Consider the following 18,789-nt stretch of genomic DNA (forward strand, 5'->3'; position numbering starts at 1 on the left):
CATAGATTCACGAGACTCTTTTGTAAGTTTATCTGGGAACATGTTGTATAAATGTACATAACATTTACACAAATGTCCGCTCTCCACATTGCAACATGCAACATTGCACATCAAACATACTTACATGAATTGCATTCTGACATGTTTTGAAGCACAATGATGTGTGAAATCGAGCTTGCGTAGCTCGAAGCTAGAAGTGTTAATATATTTGCATAGCATATGTTTCTGGCCTTTCTGTTCTGTGGAGTTGCAATCAATTGTGAAAGAAGTCAGATGGAGCTTTGCGTTCATCATTTCTCTCTGTGCTCAGAGCGGCCCTTACACTACAAAGAGAAGATTCTGGAGCAGGTATTGGAGTGGAGCTCTCTGGAGGATCCCAGCTCGGCCTTCCTGCTCATTAAGAAATATTCTGGTTCTAAAATGACAGATTCCAACTCAGGTACCAACAATGAATGTCTTACCCCAGCAGATCGCTCTAAACTATGATCGACAGATTAAACAACCTTATTATTTTATTACGCTTACAGTCAGTGTTTAATTGGAGCCACATTCAAAGATTAGCTTGAGGTTATTCTTAGAGCTGTGCTCATCTCATATTTTTCAGCCTTGTTAGTTTTTAGTATACTAAATGATCACTAGCAAGAATGATACTGTTCATTTATTTATTTTGCATTTTAGCATATTTGTACTTGTAACATTAAAATGCCAATTCCAGCAATCTCAGGTGAGGACTAAAATAAATAATTGAAGTAAAAATCAGACCGTTTCAACTGATTAACTGAATCAGACTTTAGCATATCATTCATTTGTACTATTGAGGTTTAAATAAGAGATGCTATTAAAACCACAGACAGCTGTCTTAGTTTTCTCATGTTTGTTTTATCATATGAAACATCCCACATAGAGATATTTTTGGTTGATGACCCTAAAAAATCGATAAATCTGAGTTTTAAATCAATGAACTGAATTAACTTGGTGGCCAATAAGATCATTGCAAAAATATAATAAATCGCCTAGCACTAGTTACTATCAGTCATAAAGTTTTCTGATTCTGGCCTAATTTCATAACTTTTTAGAGTCGCTGTACCAATTTCCTGATCAATTTTTCATTCTTGATGATAAATGGCGTAGTTGCAGAAAAGCAAAGCAGGGTTTTTTTTTAGAAAGTGCTTTTACACTCTTTTTGGTTTCCTATTGAAACCATCAGTAATGACGGCCAGGAATCATAATTTTCTACCTGCGCTGAGTAATAGCTTCCCTACATGCCTCACTAAAGATATTAATATATATTAAGCAGTCCTGTGATGCAAAGGTTTATTCATGTGGCAGGATGTGTATTTGCTAGTCTCTCAAATGTGTTAAGCTGGAAATGTGTTGCAGATGAGATTTCACTTGCTTTTCGGTACAACTTTAGCCATTTTAAAAATGTATGACACCTTGCCAGAGTTTGAAGTAGCGGGGGCCACACTGGTGCAGTGCTGCAGTATATGTATAGTTTCTGTCTCATAAATAGTTCATGGCATGACTCGATATGTTTTCTTTGTTTGTGACAGATAAACTGAAAGATTTCATTAAAGGAGAGCAACTCAAATTCAAAGACGGTTCATCCAAACTGCTTTTGGGGAATAAGTTTCAGGACCGATACCTGGTACTACAAGACAAAAAACTGCTGTTATACAAAGACATAAAAGTAAGTCTCCTAAATTTCCACTTTAATTCAGAGTCAAAATGGTTTGCACGGTCTTTAAGTATCTCTGCCCATGGTAATAGTTAAATATGTCCATCCCTGCTGTTCATGGGGATCGACCTCTGCGCAGTATCTGTGTTCGCCAGCGGCCCTGCAGCAGTCGCCAGTTTACCAATTTAGATTTTTCACCGTGGCATTTCATATTAGCTCTGTTTGTTTTCTTAGCATGCGTTTACAGATGAAATAGTAATTAAAAAACACAGCGGATGTGAAATTACCTGCTTTGGGCCAATCGCAGGGGCCCACTTGTAATAAGCATGGAGAAAAAAAAAAAAAAAAGGAAACAAATAAACCCTTAATGGCTATTTTCATTTTGAATTAAAGTAATGTGCGACTTCTCATACCCTCTGAAATGAGTACAGTGATTTAAACCACTGCAGTCTGTTAGGTTCTCTCTTTGTAATATCTCCTCATACTTGCTTTATTCACATGCCGGTCTGCTCTTCCTCAGGGGCACACGCTCCGTGAGCTAAGACACAGTCTCCTAAAGTGTACAGGAAGTGTTAATAACTGATATTTGAGTGAAGTGTGGATGTGTGTGTGTGTGTGAGAGGGATGGAGGGAAGGCAGAGAGGCGAAGGCACTCTGAATGAAGGCTGTTCTTTCTTTAATTAGTGTAATTTCTGGCTGCTGCGAAATATTCGGCTAATTATCAAGTGTAGAAGGTGGGAATTGGCTGTGAAGCAGAAATTTAATTGATATTCTGATGCCTTTGTTTTCCGTTTCTTGCTTTCTTTGTAAGGTAGGACTCTCGTTGAGATCTTATTTTGCTGTCGTCGATGTGTTCGCCTGAGCCGCTTGTGTTTTGCAGTGCATTACGTACGAAGTACATCCCTTCCAGGCAACAACAACAGTGTTGTCGGCACATGCTAGTTTACACAATGCCCTTGGGCTCCCAACAGCTGTAAAGAGGAAATTGAAGTTTTTTCCCCTTTTGATTCAAGTGAATGAGTTGGGGAAAATAAAGCAGAATGTTTGGAGAGGATTCTGATTGATATATATATATATATATATATATATATATATATATATATATATATATATATATATATATATATATATATATATATATATATATATATATATAGCATTGTAGTAAAGCAGCATTAAAGCATGCATTTTAAAATATGTGTAGACAAAGAATAAATTTTTAATAAAAGCCCTGTGTGCTACTGTTTCCACAGAGTACCAAACCAGAAAGAGAGGCTCCATTAAAGTCTCTTAAATGTTACTTAGGGCTACGAAGGAAGTTGAAACCAACAAGCAGGTATTGGTGTTTTATCTAGTGCACTTAAAAGCATTTGACACAATGTCTAATCGTGTCTTTCATGAACAGTTCATCAACAAACTGGTGTTTTTTGTAACAATTTCCCCAAACCCTCATTATGATACTTATATTAATCCAGAGCACGTAGAGCCCACAAACAGTGGTACGAAACAAATTATTCAAAATTAGTGTGGCCACACTGAAAGATGTATTAATAATCCTAAATGTTTAATTCAAATCGATTCATAAATGTTCTGACATTAACTCTAGGTTTGTGCTCAAATGAGCTTCGAGTTCAGTCTTTATCTCTTGTGCCAAACACACAGAGCTGCTTGGATCAGTGCCAAATGCCCTCCTCAGAAACAAGACTATCACAGTCAATCTGAAAGCAGATTTATATCACACAATTACAAAATTCATTAAACGTAATTTAGCAAATACACTGTACTATGTTTTTCTCTCTCCTGCTGGGAAAATTGTTAACTGTGGATTTGTTTCATTTCTATAATGTTGCGTTTTTGTGATTTATGGCTGTAGTGTAATTTATGAGTGCGCTTTTTCTTTTTTTCTTTTTTGTGCTAATGATCATTTATTCATAATTTTCCTTGTGAATGTATCCACGGCATGATTCTTGCAATAGCATTTACCCTTAAATGACTTGCAATCTGTTTGTACATTATTTTATTTGAATGTTTCATTGAGGTATTGACATGAATACAATTTAGCCTTTGTTCATTTGAGGGTGTTTCTTCAACTATAGGCTTTTGTTTCCTGAACTGGAAAATGTACTAATTTTCACACTCTCATGTTTATTTTGTCCAACAGTGGACAGACATATGTGCTTCACAGAAACCGTCATAGACATTTCTACCACAGCGACAATTTCACCACATTTCAAATGGTGTATGGTGTTTGATAACGTGGTGGAAATGATATTTTACACATTGTCGGAGCCTGCACATGACATGCAGGAAAAAACAAAAACAAGATAACATGATCATTAATTAAGAATTAATTCGACAAAAAAATGTGTGGGCACAATTTAGCTAAATTAAAACAAGGGAACAAATGAATACAACATTGCCACACTTTAACTAAAACAAATTAATAATATGTGGCTGCAAATTAGTAAATTGTGGGAACGAATTGGTGGCCATGATTTAATTAAATCAAAACATGGAAACAAAATAATTAATATAATGTGGCCATGATTTTCCTAAAACAAAAACAAAAAAAGAATTTATAAAAGGTGGCAACAAGTCCTATGACTGCAGGCTTTCTTCTATAGCTATTTTTTTAGATAGATTTATTTATTTTTTTGGTAACCTAATGTACACACAATATGATCATATTTTCACTCTTATGACAAAATGACTGTACAACTTAATTGGAACCCCCCCCTCAAAATAAAAAAAACAAAATGTAATGCCTTTATTAAATATAATGTTTTCCTTGAATTATCATATTTCCTCTCAGTCAAGCCCCTCACTGACACTTTTGAAGAAAATGTAATTGAAGCAAAAGTATTTGTTGTGGTGGAAGTGATTTCAGAAGTGGGAGACTTTGCACAGATAATTTGCTTATTATACATATTGACATGTTGTATTACATTCATGCTTTGAATTATATATTTTATACTGGGTTTTCAGAGTGAAGCAATAAAATCAATATAAAAGGCAATAAATGTTTTTTTTAAACCCAAAACAACAACAACAACAAAACACCAGGGACAATGTGCCAGAGGTTGAAGAAACACATTTTAACGCTCATTGCGTGACCACTTGTGTGGAAATAACAGCTGTTTGTCAGCCACAATGACTAAAATGCTGTGTGTAAGGTCAGAATTTAGTTGGAAGCGTTTAGACCATGAAGCATGAATTTAATAAATTAACGAGAAGTAGGCCAGCAAAACAGCTACATCTGTAAGATTGTAAAGTATAACAGGCTGTGTAACATTGATATAATTCTCTTACACAAGCAAAATAGGTCATCTTTTCTATTAGGCTTGTCAGCTAGCTGTGAAAGTTAAGCTGAATTTAATGGTATCTTAGCACTTTAGAGGTTCTCAAGGGGTCAGACTGTGGAGCCATCAGGAAAAGCTGAAAATAGTTGTAAATTGATGTGGAGAACCTGAAATGTAATGCTGCGAAACTAATGGAATACTTTCTGTTGTTGTTTTTCTGACTCATTTTCAACAGTTGGGGTTTTACTGTTTATACTGAAAAACAGCAGTGGTAAGTGCAATTAACTCTGTTTCTAATTGCACAGTGAATCACACGCTTCAGCACACTTTTTGGGAAAAACATTTATCTGGCCCTGAATAATAGATTCTTATATATATATATATCTTTCTGCCTGAAACTTACTAAGGTTTTGTACAGCTTAGTACTTGAACTAGAACTGCATGACTGTGCCTCAGTGTTCTGAATGTGTGCCTCTGTGTTCTCCCTGAAAAAGGTATTTCTGCTGTAAAGGGAATGATTCTCAGCAGGACTGGGTCACCTCCATTATCAGAGTGAAGGTGAGCTTTCTTCATTTTCTAAGTGCTCATAATGTGCAGTTAATATTGTTACAAATGGGCATGTAAAAGTTTTTTATAATGTTATTTTAAGATGGGTACTGTTCCACATCTGGCACTTAGTTGTGGTTTATTTCGAATTTAGAAATGAAAAATTACGAATTTTTTTTTGTAGCTTCATAAAGTTCCATGATATTACCATGTCTTTTTCTTTTTGGAGACTGAAGGTATTCTATAAAGTACTCCAGAGTACCTTGTAAATACATGGTGTTACCTTCTTATACCATAGCTGTACTTCATTGTGAAAAAGCGTGCTCAACTGTATCCAATGTGCACTTTTAATGTATTTCAAAAGAAGATAAAATTTTAAAGTATAGTTTTAAACAGTGAACTTACAGATGTATTTTTAATAAAATAAAGGCCAAAACTTACATATTCTTAAAGATACATGACACTTTCTATACACAGCTATGCTACAAATGTTTTTGCTATGTTTTAAAAAGTTATATTTGTAATAATGTCAAATTAAGAATGTTGCTTTAAATTACGTTTTTTTTTGGTGTGTTGACTAACATACTAAAGCATATGTAAATCAAATGATTATATTTAAACTGTACAGTGTTATTCAATATATACATATGTTTTAATTAACTAAATTGTAACTTCATTATATCAAATGTGTAATTACAAATATAACTTAATACAGAAGATGTACCTGTTTCAGTAAAAATGACATTAAAGTATATTTAGTGTTATATTACAAACCCGATTCCAAAATTGTACAGTTGAGACACTGTACAAATTGTGAGTAAAAAAAGGAATGGAATAATTTACAAATCTCATAAACTAAACACAATAGAATATAGATAACATATCAAATGTTGAAAGTGAGACATTTTGAAATGTCATGCCAAATATTGGCTCATTTTGGATTTATGAGAGCTACACAGTCCAAAAAAGTTGTGACAGCTAGCAATAAGAGGCTGGACAAGTTAAATGTATATATATGGAACAGCTGGAGGACCAATTTGCAACTTATTAGGTCAATTGGCAACATGATTGGGTAAAAAGAGTGGCAGTATCTCTCAGAAGTCAAGATGGGCAGAGGATCACCAATTCCCCCAATGCTGTGGCGATAAATAGTGGAGCAATATCAGAAAGGAGTTTTCAGAGAAAAGATGCTGGCTAAAACTCTATAAGTCAAAAAAGAAGCCATATTTAAACATGATCCAGAAGCACAGGCATTTTCTCTGGGGCCAAGGCTCATTTAAAATGGACTTTGTCAAAGTGAAAACTGTTCTGTGGTCAGACAAATCAAAATTTGAAGTTCTTTTTGGAAAACTGTGACGCCATGTCATGCGGACTAAAGAGGACAAGGACAACCCAAGTTTTTATCAGCGCTCAGTTCAGAAACCTGCATCTCTGATGGTATGGGGTTGCGTGAGTGCATGTGGCATGGGCAGCTTACACATCTGGAAAGGCACCATCAATGCTGAAAGGTCTATCCAAGTTCTAGAACAACATATGCTCCCATCCAAATGTCCTCTCTTTCAGGGAAAACCTTGCATTTTCCAACATGACAATGCAAGACCACATACTGCATCAATTACAACATCATGGCTGCGTTGAAAAAGGATCCGGGTACTGAAATGGCTAGTCTGCAGTCCAGATCTTTCACCCATAGAAAACATCTGGCACATCATAAAGAGGAAGATGCGACAAAGAAGACCTTAGACAGTTGAATAACTAGAAGCCTGTAGTAGACAAGAATGGGACAACATTCCTATTCCTAAACTTGAGCAACTTGTCTCCAAAGTCCCCAGATGTTTGCAGACTGTTATAAAAAGAAGAGGGGATGCCACACAGTGGTAAACATGCCCTTGTCCCAACTTTTGAGATGTGTTGATGCCATGAAATTTAAAATCAACTTATTTTCCCCTTAAAATGATACATTTTCTAAGTTTAAACATTTGATATGTCATCTATTTTGTATTCTGAATAAAATATAGAAATTTGAAACTTCCAATTCATTGCATTCTGTTTTTAATTACAATCTGTACAGTGTCCCAACTTTTTTGGAATCGGGTTTGTAGTTGTCTATCAATGACTGCCATTTGACATTAAACTTTGACCATATTTCAAAAACAATAAAGGCAATTACATATAAAGATGTCCTACATAACTGGATCAAAAAGCTCTCAAAGGTTTTACATAAATTTAGACTATAATACGTTTTCATTACATTGCAATTAGCTTGCTGTTAACATTACATTCTGTTCACACTAAAGTCTTTCAGTATTATATTAGTATGCTAAAGTGTGGTGCTTCTTTTTCACAAGGGCCATGACACCCTCACAGTCCTTTTTATAACACTGAATTTCCTTTTCCCAGAGAAAGTTAGACGAAAACTAGCCCTAAGAATTGAGGGAATGTTTTCAAGGTCATCCTCCATGAGTATAAATCACATTATCCGGAAAGGTCTTTTAGCTGAAATAAGGTCATGCAGACTGCCACAATAACACTGGTTCCAGCAGACTCTTCTTTAGACAAGCCGGGCGCTACTATACACAGAGGGCCTGACTCAGCTGATTCACTGCTAATAACTTAAACCAAAGGCAAGAGATGGCAGAGAAGTACTGTAGTAGATGATTTAGCCATTGTTTAGATCTCTCCTCCAATCCTCTAACCCTCTCAGATTTTTCCTGCCCCTCTCTTCGGGCCTAATGCCTCATCCTTATCTACTTCCCACAGGTTCGCTGTTTTCATTGTCGAGGTTTATTCTTGCTTTTGTAGCTTTGAACTGATACGAGGAAGAAAAATAAAGCGCTTCGGTTCTTAATTTTTTTCCTCTTCCGGGGAGGTGGGGTGCAGAGAGGTGTTGCAGGTTTTTTTTTTTAAGCGGTAGAGTAAACGAGGAGTGCAGGGCATGTTCCATAATTCAGTTTACATATTGTTGTATCTCATTATTACATGTACTAAAGCGGTTATGCAGTCCATGCAGGTAGATTAATTGATACTCTGTGCATTGAGACTCTTCTAACCTCTCGCTGCTTCCATTTCACCCAGCATTCTGCTTGGCATGGTTTCCATAGAAACTGGCGAGCAGTGCTGGTACGTAAAGGAACAGGCAGATGAGACCTGCTGCTAAAATGAGGATGTAGACTTGAAGAACAACTCAAAGGCCATAAAGTCACAGTGGAAAGTATGAGCTGTCTTAGTAAGTGTTCAGCTCAGGAGTAGGTCCAGAATGTTCCAGCACATTTGTTCCTACATCATTAAGGTCAAAAAGTTAGTGTTAGTTAGAGCTGCTCGAGAATATATGGAAGTTTTAAACATTTCACTTGCCTGAGACTTGAAGCTTGAAAAGTCAGGTATTCATTTTCTGTATGAAACTATTTCTTTTGCATATTCGTTCTTGCTCTTTGTATACTTTCCCTTTCAGGATTACTCTAAAGCAATTGTGCTAAATGGGTAAACAATTAGGAAAACTGCATTTCTTGTGTTGAGTGTATGATTATCCAAATAGTTATCGGTTTAATCAAAAATACGTCCTGTTCAGTTGATAGACTGATGCATTTCAGAGTTTTGTTTGTTGTTTTTGGACAAATGGCAAATAAATGTTTGTGGTTTGTGATACGGTCCTTTGGAAATCATTCTAATATGCTGATTTAGTGATCAAAAAACATTTCTTATTATTATTCATGATGAAAACAGTTGTCCTGCTTAATATTTTTGGGGATGCCATTAGAAATGTTTCATATATAAACAGCATTTATTTGAAATATAATTATTTTGCAACATTTAAAATACACTTACTTTCAATTTTCACCAGTGCTTAACATTTTTTTTTATTATTATTATTTTTTGGTGGAGTAGTCATCATGACAAGTTTCTGTACCTTTGCTTTCTAGCAAACACTGTTATTTCCTATTGGCTTTTTTCTAGTAATGTTCACCTGTAAAAAAATGCCCTGTTTCTTTGACCTCAAACAGTAGAGCATTGCGTTGACATCAACAAGATCACGTGTTTGATTCTGCTTCAACTGATAAAACACAAAGTAGGAAAAAGCAACTTGTAATGCTCAAATGTTAATGTGTTTGCAGCATGGCAGTGACTTATGGCCTAAAGACCTAAAGCAGAGCACATCGTTACCTTATAACCTGTGCAGAGGAAGAACATCCACTTACAGCACTGCAAAGACCAGCACAGGCAAACCTCAGAGAGAGGTCAGCACTAAAACCTGCTCTACACTCACATAAATGTCACAAATACTCAACAAACCTTTTCATTTAATGTTGCTTAATGACTTTTGTGCTTCAATGAACACTTCTAAAGGCCAGAACAGTTGGCAGTAGATCAGCTCTGATCTCTATCTTTGTTGTCAGTTAAACCATATCCATGTCGTCTTCTCCAGAAAAATGGTTGTTGGAATTGAGCATCAAGTTTATCCACTGCATACAAAACAGCCTTTGACTCATATAACCATGTATATCCATGTACTTTCCCTTGTTCTGCAGGCTAAAGGAAAGTCAGTCCTCACTACATGTATAGAAGGTTCAAATACACAAAACCAAAAGACCACAGATGTGAGCAACCAACCGGACTTGATGCATAAATTGGCAAGCAGTGAAGGAACTCTGAGTGTCTCCGGGTTTCAAATGATGATTGATGACACATTACAGTCTCTGGGTGGACCATCACTTCAACAAGACCCCAGCGCTCTCACCCAGCTATCGCCCAAGAAGGCTGTGTTGCCCTGCAGAGGTGTGCAGTTGCCTCAGAACATCATTAATGAGCTAAGTACTGTCCTTCACAAAACAGGACGCTTTCCAAAAGAAGACAATTAAGAGAGACATACAGAGACAGAAAGATAAGACAATCGTCTGTTGCTCTTCCATTGGGCATGAGGAAAAGCCAAGACCAAATCAACCCACAAATCTCAGTTGGTTCTCAGTAAGGAGGTTGGATGTACTAATATATATATATATATATATATATATATATATATATATATATATATATATATATATATATATATATATATATATATATATATATATATATTCCTTTTTGTTCAATATCACTGAGGTAAACTGGTGGGTCAAAAATTGGATGCAGACAACTACAGCTTTGCCATATGTTACATTGAGCCTTCATCCTTCAATTTAGAACCACATAATTCAGTATTATTGAGCAATAATTATTGTTTTAGGCTTTTGCATGAGAAAATGCATTTCCCGCTTCATTCATTCATTTTTCTCAATGAGGTTGAAATAGACACTACTATAGACAACAAAGTTCCAATATCATCTTAAATCTTTATATTTTGAAACTGGTTGTTCTGAGATGAGTGGAATGGTAACATTAGAATTAGTTAAAGTTGGCATGAAATAGAATTGTATTATTTTCTAAATCCTTAATATTAATCATATTGTGAACAATTCATCCATGCATTTTTTTGGCCTTGTATTTTTCAACAACAAAAATCATAAATTGATCTTTCAGTGAAACAACAGTTGTGTACACATTCATAGTCAGATGTGCATCACAATCTACAAAAAGGATCTTGTGCTTCCAGGAGAAAAAAAATTGCACTTCCATACTGTACTTACAGTACAACACAACTGTAATCTGTTACCAATACTTGTACAGGATTCGTTAGTTTAGGTTAAAGTTAATTTCGACAAATTTAACAATTTTTTTACATTTCACATAACGTTAATTAATGAAATAACTATGAAATTAACAGTTGCATGTTTATAAATCAACACTAAAAGGTTGTCAGTTCTAATTGGCTAATGTTAATAAATTAAACCTTACTATAAAGTAATCTTACAAGAAGTATTTTTTTTTAGTTCTGCTAACTATTTTTAGTTCTATTTTGATCATTTTGATACTGATGTGCTTCAAGATCTACCAAGCATGTTTTTGACTCAAGAGAATTGTGTGGCCTTTTTTATAGTTGGGTACAAAAATAGCCCTGCTGTTTTCCCTCATTCTCATTCCTCTGTTTTTGTGCCAGCGGAGGCTGAAGACACTACCAGACAATGATGCTCCAATTGCATTGATCTGTTTAGAACTTATCAAACCTCCATGTAATGAAAGTGGCTGTTCAGAAGTGAGCTGAATTAGTCATTACAATCCTATTGGTCTACCAAGAGAATCTTGTGCCTATTTATAGTTGGATACAAAACTTACCCAGCATTCCAAACACTCCAAAGTTGTTGAATAATGCATAATACTAGGAGAGCATACACACTGAATATTGTCACCCAGTTTGATATTAAATATTTATAGTTGACATTTTATGTAGATTATGAATCACTTAACAGCCATCTGCATTTCATGGCTGTTTTTAAAATGGTAATCATACACTCTGAATGTCCTCAAAACATGTAACATACTAAAGTCTTTGTGACATGTAAATAAAGTTCAATTGTTTATATAATACACTAGAATTCAAGTTTTAGGTTGCTAAGATTATTTATTTTTTTAAAGAAGTCTTACATGCTCACCAGGACTGCATATATTTGATAAAATACAGCAAATACAATTATAACTATTCTCTATTTTAATATATGAATTATTTAGTTAACTAAAGCTAAAACCATAAAAAAAACATTTTTGTTAGTTAAAAAAAAATAAAAAAAATAACCTAAATGAAATGGCTTATTTCCAAGGCAATATTTTTTTTTCATTTTAATGCAGCTCAACTTACTGAATTAAATGAACTAAAACTGAAATAAAAATGATAAAGATTAAAATGAAAAACTATATAGACGTTTAAAAAACATGCTAAAACTAAAATTAACATTAACAGCAGATCAAATAAAATCTAATTCAAATAAAATTTTTAATAAAAACTACGCTGCTCAAAAAAATTAAAGAAACACTTTGAAAACACATCAGATCTCAATGGGGGAAAATATCATGCTGGGTATCTATACTGATATGGACTGGGCAATGTGTTAGGAATGAAAGGATGCCACATCGTTTGATGGAAATGAAAATGATCAACCAACAGATGGCTGAATTCAAAGACACCCAAAAAATCTAAGTGAAAAAATGATACAGCAGGCTAGTCCATTTTGCTCAAATTTCATTGCAGCAGCTCAAAATGGTACTCAGTAGTTTGTATGGCCCCCACTTCCTTGCATGCATGCTGGGGTCTCTGTGATTTTGCCAATAAGAAATGTTCCTGGATCAACATCTTTTGTTGATCCTGGAACACCATTACTGTCCAAAAATATTGACTAAACCCCATACCCCCTAAACCTAACCATACCCATAATTTATTCCTAAAATCATTGTGACATGATTGATTACAACTGATTAATAATGATTGACATGATTGATTACAACTGATTAATAAGGGTGTAGAAGCAGCTAACCCTGATTGTATGCTTAAAACAGATATTTCCTGAAAAGTTTTTGGTAATTCAGAAGGGTGTTGATTCAGGAACAGTGTACTTGGTAAAATCACGGTCACCTGAATGCTTGACAACACCAGGGCATGCTCCTAATGAGACAACGGATGGTGTCCTGGGGCATTTCCTCCCAGATCTGGACCATCACTGAGATCATGGACAGTCTGAGGTTCAACCTGGCGGCATCAGTTGTATCGATTCCATTATCATCCAGGAACTGCTTGCATACTCTCACCACATGAGGCCAGGCATTTTCGTACACCAGGAGGAACCCAGAAACCTCTGCACCAGCATAGGTTCTGACAATGGGCCCAATGATTTCATCCCAATTTCATCCTAATGGCAGTCAGGGTGCAGTTGTTTAGCCTGTAGAGGTCTTTGTGTCCCACTAGAAGATGTTGGGCCCTCATTAAATCTGTTTCTGATTGTTTAGTCAGAGACATTCTCACACCAGTGGCCTGCTATAGGCCATTTTGTAGGCACAAAGGAAAAGATACCAGTCCTGTGGATGGTTTAAGGACCTTTTACAGCCCTGTCCAGCTCCTGAGTGACTGCCTGACTCCTGGAATCTCCTCCTTGTTTTTGAGACTGTCCTGGGAGACAGAAAAAGAAACCTTCTGGCAATGGCATGTATTGATGCGCCATCCTGGAGGAGTTGGACTGCCCGTGCTACCTCTGTAGGACCCAGGTATCGCTTCATGCTACCAGTAGTGATACTGACCCAAGCCAAATCCACAGAAAAACAGTCAGAAAAGATGTCAGTGGCCTCCACCTGTAAAACCATTCCTGTTTTGGGAGCTGTCTTATTGTTGCCCATCTAGTGTATGTGTTGTTAATTTCATTAACACCAAAGCAGCTGAAACTGATTCACAACCCCCTGTGCTACTTAACTAGCCAGATCAATATTCCAGGAGTTTCATAGAGTATAGCATCCAGTCAGATTAAAAAGTGTTCCTTTATTTATTTTTTTATTTTTTTAGCACTAAAATGTTCAAAAGGACATCATTTATTTGAAATAGAAATCTTTTGCAACATTATAAAATCCTTTACTGGGACTTTTGATCAATGTAATGCATCTTTGCTAACGAAAAGTCAAAAAAAGATCTCACCTCAGACTTTTGAAGAGTAGCGTATATACTGTATATTCACTGTATAATATATGTTGCGTATGCTTATTTGCAGTCAGCTTACAAGTGCTCTCTCAACTCCTCAGCGTCTGTATAAATATACTACTGGAGCACTGCCAGTGGTTTATGATCTGCTTGTAAAAGTATGCTGCTGCCATTTTGATTTAAAAGTGTTTCTGTTACTCTTAAAACGGTGATCAGGTTGCATTCCCTGTGTTTTATTGTCTTCATCTGATTTACTGTTTGTAATCAGCCAGAGGTGTAAGTGACACACCTGCGCCGTCTCCCTCATTAAAGTTTTTATGCTTGAATTAATTAGTGTGTTTATAAAAGACGACTGTCAGATGCTGACACCTTGAGCGTCGCCACACGTCACGCTTTTGATTGAAACATGTCGCATCTGTGCTCCTGTCACTCAAAGCGCACATGTGTGTTTGTTCTCACCTGTTTCCGCTGCGCTTCCTGCCTAAGCATTACTGCTACGCCGTGCTGGCGCTTCTCTCTCATCTGAAGGTCACCATATGGAAGGAGAGTGGGAAATAAAGGACCTCAAATAATTGAAAACATTATGCGTGACTTTGCCACACAAAGGAAGGTCGCGGTGTTGTGGTGAAATCCAGGCATTTTGAATGAATTAGTTGAGCTGCATCTGCTACCTTGCAATCATATTGGCTTCTGTTTTCTGAAAGTTTTATAAAAGGTTTTGTTTTGCTTCCATTTTGATTGAGGACATTAACAGGCCAATTTTTTTTTTTTTTTTTGTAGCAAATGTTTGCTTTTAAACTCGTCCTACTAACTTTGGACTGGCCAGACTAAAATAAGTCACGCCAGGCAAAAGCTCCCAAATCACCTCCCCAAAATCCATTTAAAAAAGAGATTAAGCTAATATGACACAAACATTTGCTCATAAAAGATGCAGCATGTCCCTATAGTCTGTTATTTCTCTCAGGCTTTTGTTTTATCAGTACAAAGTCTATTCACTGTTAAGACTGAAAAGCAAGCATCGCCGAAGACTCTCAACCACCGAGCTTTCAGATTTCATCACTAATGCATAACCTTCCCCTCATGCTATTAGTCAGTAAACACTGAGCAGTCCAGAGAGATTACAACAGTCAATAAAGCAAGTTAGGTTTTTAATTTGTGCAACAAAATAGGAAAGGTGGGACAGTGCGGCTAGGCACACCGCAGGCACCAAGTGGCTCTTGTGGGACAATTAATGTTAAACTATTCAAATGATGGATTTAAGAGCTTAATTAAATAAATGATGGTGTGCTTTTTGGAGTAAGAGTGTTAAATCAATGTTGCTTTTCCTGACCTCTTACTTTTGTGTTTTTGCAGTACATTACTGATCAATAATATACTTATTAAAACAGCTTTAAGTGATTTACACTCTGTTGTATGTAGTACATATAGAATACATACAGTATATAGAAATATATTTCTGGTTCAGAGTAGTCAAAATGTAACGATAACTGCAACTTTATATCTTTATGGCATAATTCTCATAACTGTGATTTTATATATCACAAGTTTTACAATGTTTTAGAATATGTTTTGTGTAATTCCGACTTTATAGCTTTCATTTGTGACACTTTATCTTTCAATATGATTTAATATCTCACAATAGGATATGAGTGTGAATGTATACACCACTGTCTAAAAGGTTTGGGTCAGTAAGTGTTTTTTTATTAACATATTTATTAGTACTCAGCAAGGATGTAAAATCGATCAAATGTGACCGTAACATCATTTATGTAATTCATTTTCTAACGTTTTTGCTAAATATCAATCAATATTTTACATCGTTATCGTTAATAATAGCAATACTAATAATAAACAAATCATCATATTAGAATGATATCATATGGAGTAATGACTGCTGGAGGAATTCAGATTTGCCATTTCAGTAATGAATGCCATTTTAATAGATATTGAAACAAAACATTATTTCATTTTGTAATAATATTAGTTTTAACTCTATAAATGAAAACGTTTATAGAGCTTAACCTCGAACTTTTCAGCTTTAGTGTATATCCCAGGCTTTATATATTACAATGTGACTGTCTTTTTTCTAAGAAGATTAGATTTTCTCTTCAAGTCTTTAATTATAGATGCTAACTTTTTTCCTGATTGTTCAACAATGCATATGAGTCTGCTGTCCTCCCACTAATGAACGTCCACTCCGATGAGATCAAACTAAGGCAATTGTGCTCACAGCATAAACAAAGACACAGATCTTCGTGTGGATATCGGCCACTCCAATTGGACACACAGCCATATTGCTGCCTGCTAGCTAAAAACGATGGGGGAAAATTACCATGAGGACTGGAAAAGCTGAAGCAGAACTCCGCAGACAATGATGTTAGCGATACAGTACGCTAGCGAATAAAAGATGGCAATCTTATCTGAAAATTATGAAAATTGCATTCATCACAGCCTGTTTGTTTGTGCACTTCTATTACAGACTGTTGCGGCAATTTACTGTGTTATTCACACCGGCAGCCTGTGTTTTCCAGCGATTCCGCCGGCCCTTAGAGGTTAAATACCCATTGTTACGTTATACGCTACACCTAATCATGAGAGTCAGAGCATAATGAAAGCCAGGGAACATATGTATACTACTAACAGATAATAAACCGATATTCCCTCTAAATTATTCATGGATGAGATGAGATTTAGGGGGTTATGAATCATTACAAGGCTTATCTTATCAAAATTAATAACCCTAATGGTATTGCACCAGTTGTTCAGTTGGCACAGGAGCTCAGAGTTTGGATCATAATGTGCATCGCCACAATCCATCCCATCCCATTATGCCTTTTATCTGATGTAAATAAAGCAACTCTGGTCATACAGCAAGATCTCTGATTGGCCACAAAACTACAATGGTGGCTAATTAGCAGCTGAAAGACAATGTAGGGCTGATGGGAGATAATATCAGCACCCACATGCTGAAATCACTCAAAAAAGCAGATGCCTTCAACACTGTGTCTAAGTGAGAAAATCAAAGAGAAACATAGATAATTAAAAACAAGAGGCCTATTTAGAGATAAAAAATAACCATATTATAAGAGGGGAAAAATCTCATTGGGCAATGTATAAATTATATATCTTAACATCGGAAAAATATAAATATTGTCCAGGATATATTGGTTTAATCTACAAAAAACAATGCATGTGCGTGCACGTCTATTTAACCTTTGCCATTTAGTTATTAGTGTTATTGTGGCATGCATGACTGAGGGTTGGGTAACTACAGCAACGGTAAATGATTTTTATTATGCTAGCCCCTGACATCAATTTGTCACTGACTGCATCACCGCTGCCCTGTACTTGCATTTCGGTAACAAACTTTGGCTGCGTTCATTCTGTCATATTTATGCTGCCAGTGCTACATCCAGTGCAAGCCAGACTAATACTTTAACCTAATTTGTCAGAGCATTTATCATCTCTTTACTCCCTCAGTCACTCGCTCGCTCTCTGTCTTTCAGTCTCTCTCCCTATCCGTCCACCCGGTTCCACTAAAGACTGAGTCACAGCAGGGTTTTTTTTTTTTTCAGTCATGATTGAAAGCCACTCAGAAACATTGCTATTTTTAAGATAAAATTGATTTTAGGTCACAGTGACCAAAACCTTTTGGCTTTATTCATTTGAATCCAAAGTTTATTTTGGCTGAAGGCTGAAACACCCCTCTTTAGGAAGTTGACTATTCAAATGAGTCATTATTCTATGAATATATATATATATATATATATATATATATATATATATATATACAGTATTGTTCAAAATAATAGCAGTACAATGTGACTAACCAGAATAATCAAGGTTTTTAGTATATTTTTTATTGCTACGTGGCAAACAAGTTACCAGTAGGTTCAGTAGATTGTCAGAAAACAAACAAGACCCAGCATTCATTATATGCACGCTCTTCAGGCTGTGCAATTGGGCAATTAGTTGAAAGGGGTGTGTTCAAAAAAATAGCAGTGTCTACCTTTGACTGTACAAACTCAAAACAATTTTGTACAAAGATTTTTTTTTTCTGGGATTTAGCAATCCTGTGAATCACTAAACTAATATTTAGTTGTATGACCACAGTTTTTTAAAACTGCTTGACATCTGTGTGGCATGGAGTCAACCAACTTGTGGCACCTCTCAGCTGTTATTCCACTCCATGATTCTTTAACAACATTCCACAATTCATTCACATTTCTTGGTTTTGCTTCAGAAACAGCATTTTTGATATCACCCCACAAGTTCTCAATTGGATTAAGGTCTGGAGATTGGGCTGGCCACTCCATAACATTAATTTTGTTGGTTTGGAACCAAGACTTTGCCCGTTTACTAGTGTGTTTTGGGTCATTGTCTTGTTGAAACAACCATTTCAAGGGCATGTCCTCTTCAGCATAGGGCAACATGACCTCTTCAAGTATTTTAACATATGCAAACTGATCCATGATCCCTGGTATGCGATAAATAGGCCCAACACCATAGTAGGAGAAACATGCCCATATCATGATGCTTGCACCTCCATGCTTCACTGTCTTCACTGTGTACTGTGGCTTGAATTCAGAGTTTGGGGGTCGTCTCACAAACTGCCTGTGGCCCTTGGACCCAAAAAGAACAATTTTACTCTCATCAGTCCACAAAATGTTCCTCCATTTCTCTTTAGGCCAGTTGATGTGTTCTTTGGCAAATTGTAA

General features: G+C 35.9%; 2 protein-coding genes across 3 annotated transcripts in view; both read left to right on the forward strand.

Moving 5' to 3' along the window:
• LOC113106278 (arf-GAP with Rho-GAP domain, ANK repeat and PH domain-containing protein 2-like) overlaps positions 1-10,521 on the forward strand; it is a 78,530-nt gene extending 68,009 nt beyond the window's left edge. For both annotated transcript variants that reach the window (XM_026268018.1, XM_026268017.1), the window contains exons 27-33: positions 311-439; positions 1,554-1,690; positions 2,932-3,014; positions 5,213-5,248; positions 5,472-5,535; positions 9,636-9,758; positions 10,050-10,521. In XM_026268018.1, the coding sequence (XP_026123803.1) occupies positions 311-439; positions 1,554-1,690; positions 2,932-3,014; positions 5,213-5,248; positions 5,472-5,535; positions 9,636-9,758; positions 10,050-10,379 (902 nt within the window). In that variant the 3' untranslated portion in view covers positions 10,380-10,521. The remainder of the gene's footprint in view (positions 1-310; positions 440-1,553; positions 1,691-2,931; positions 3,015-5,212; positions 5,249-5,471; positions 5,536-9,635; positions 9,759-10,049) is intronic.
• Positions 1-18,789, forward strand: part of LOC113106275 (microtubule-associated protein 1A-like) — a 1,143,919-nt gene that overhangs the window by 506,463 nt on the left and 618,667 nt on the right.

This window comes from Carassius auratus, chromosome 7, assembly GCF_003368295.1.
Source record: "Carassius auratus strain Wakin chromosome 7, ASM336829v1, whole genome shotgun sequence".
NCBI classification, from domain to species: Eukaryota; Metazoa; Chordata; class Actinopteri; order Cypriniformes; family Cyprinidae; genus Carassius; species Carassius auratus.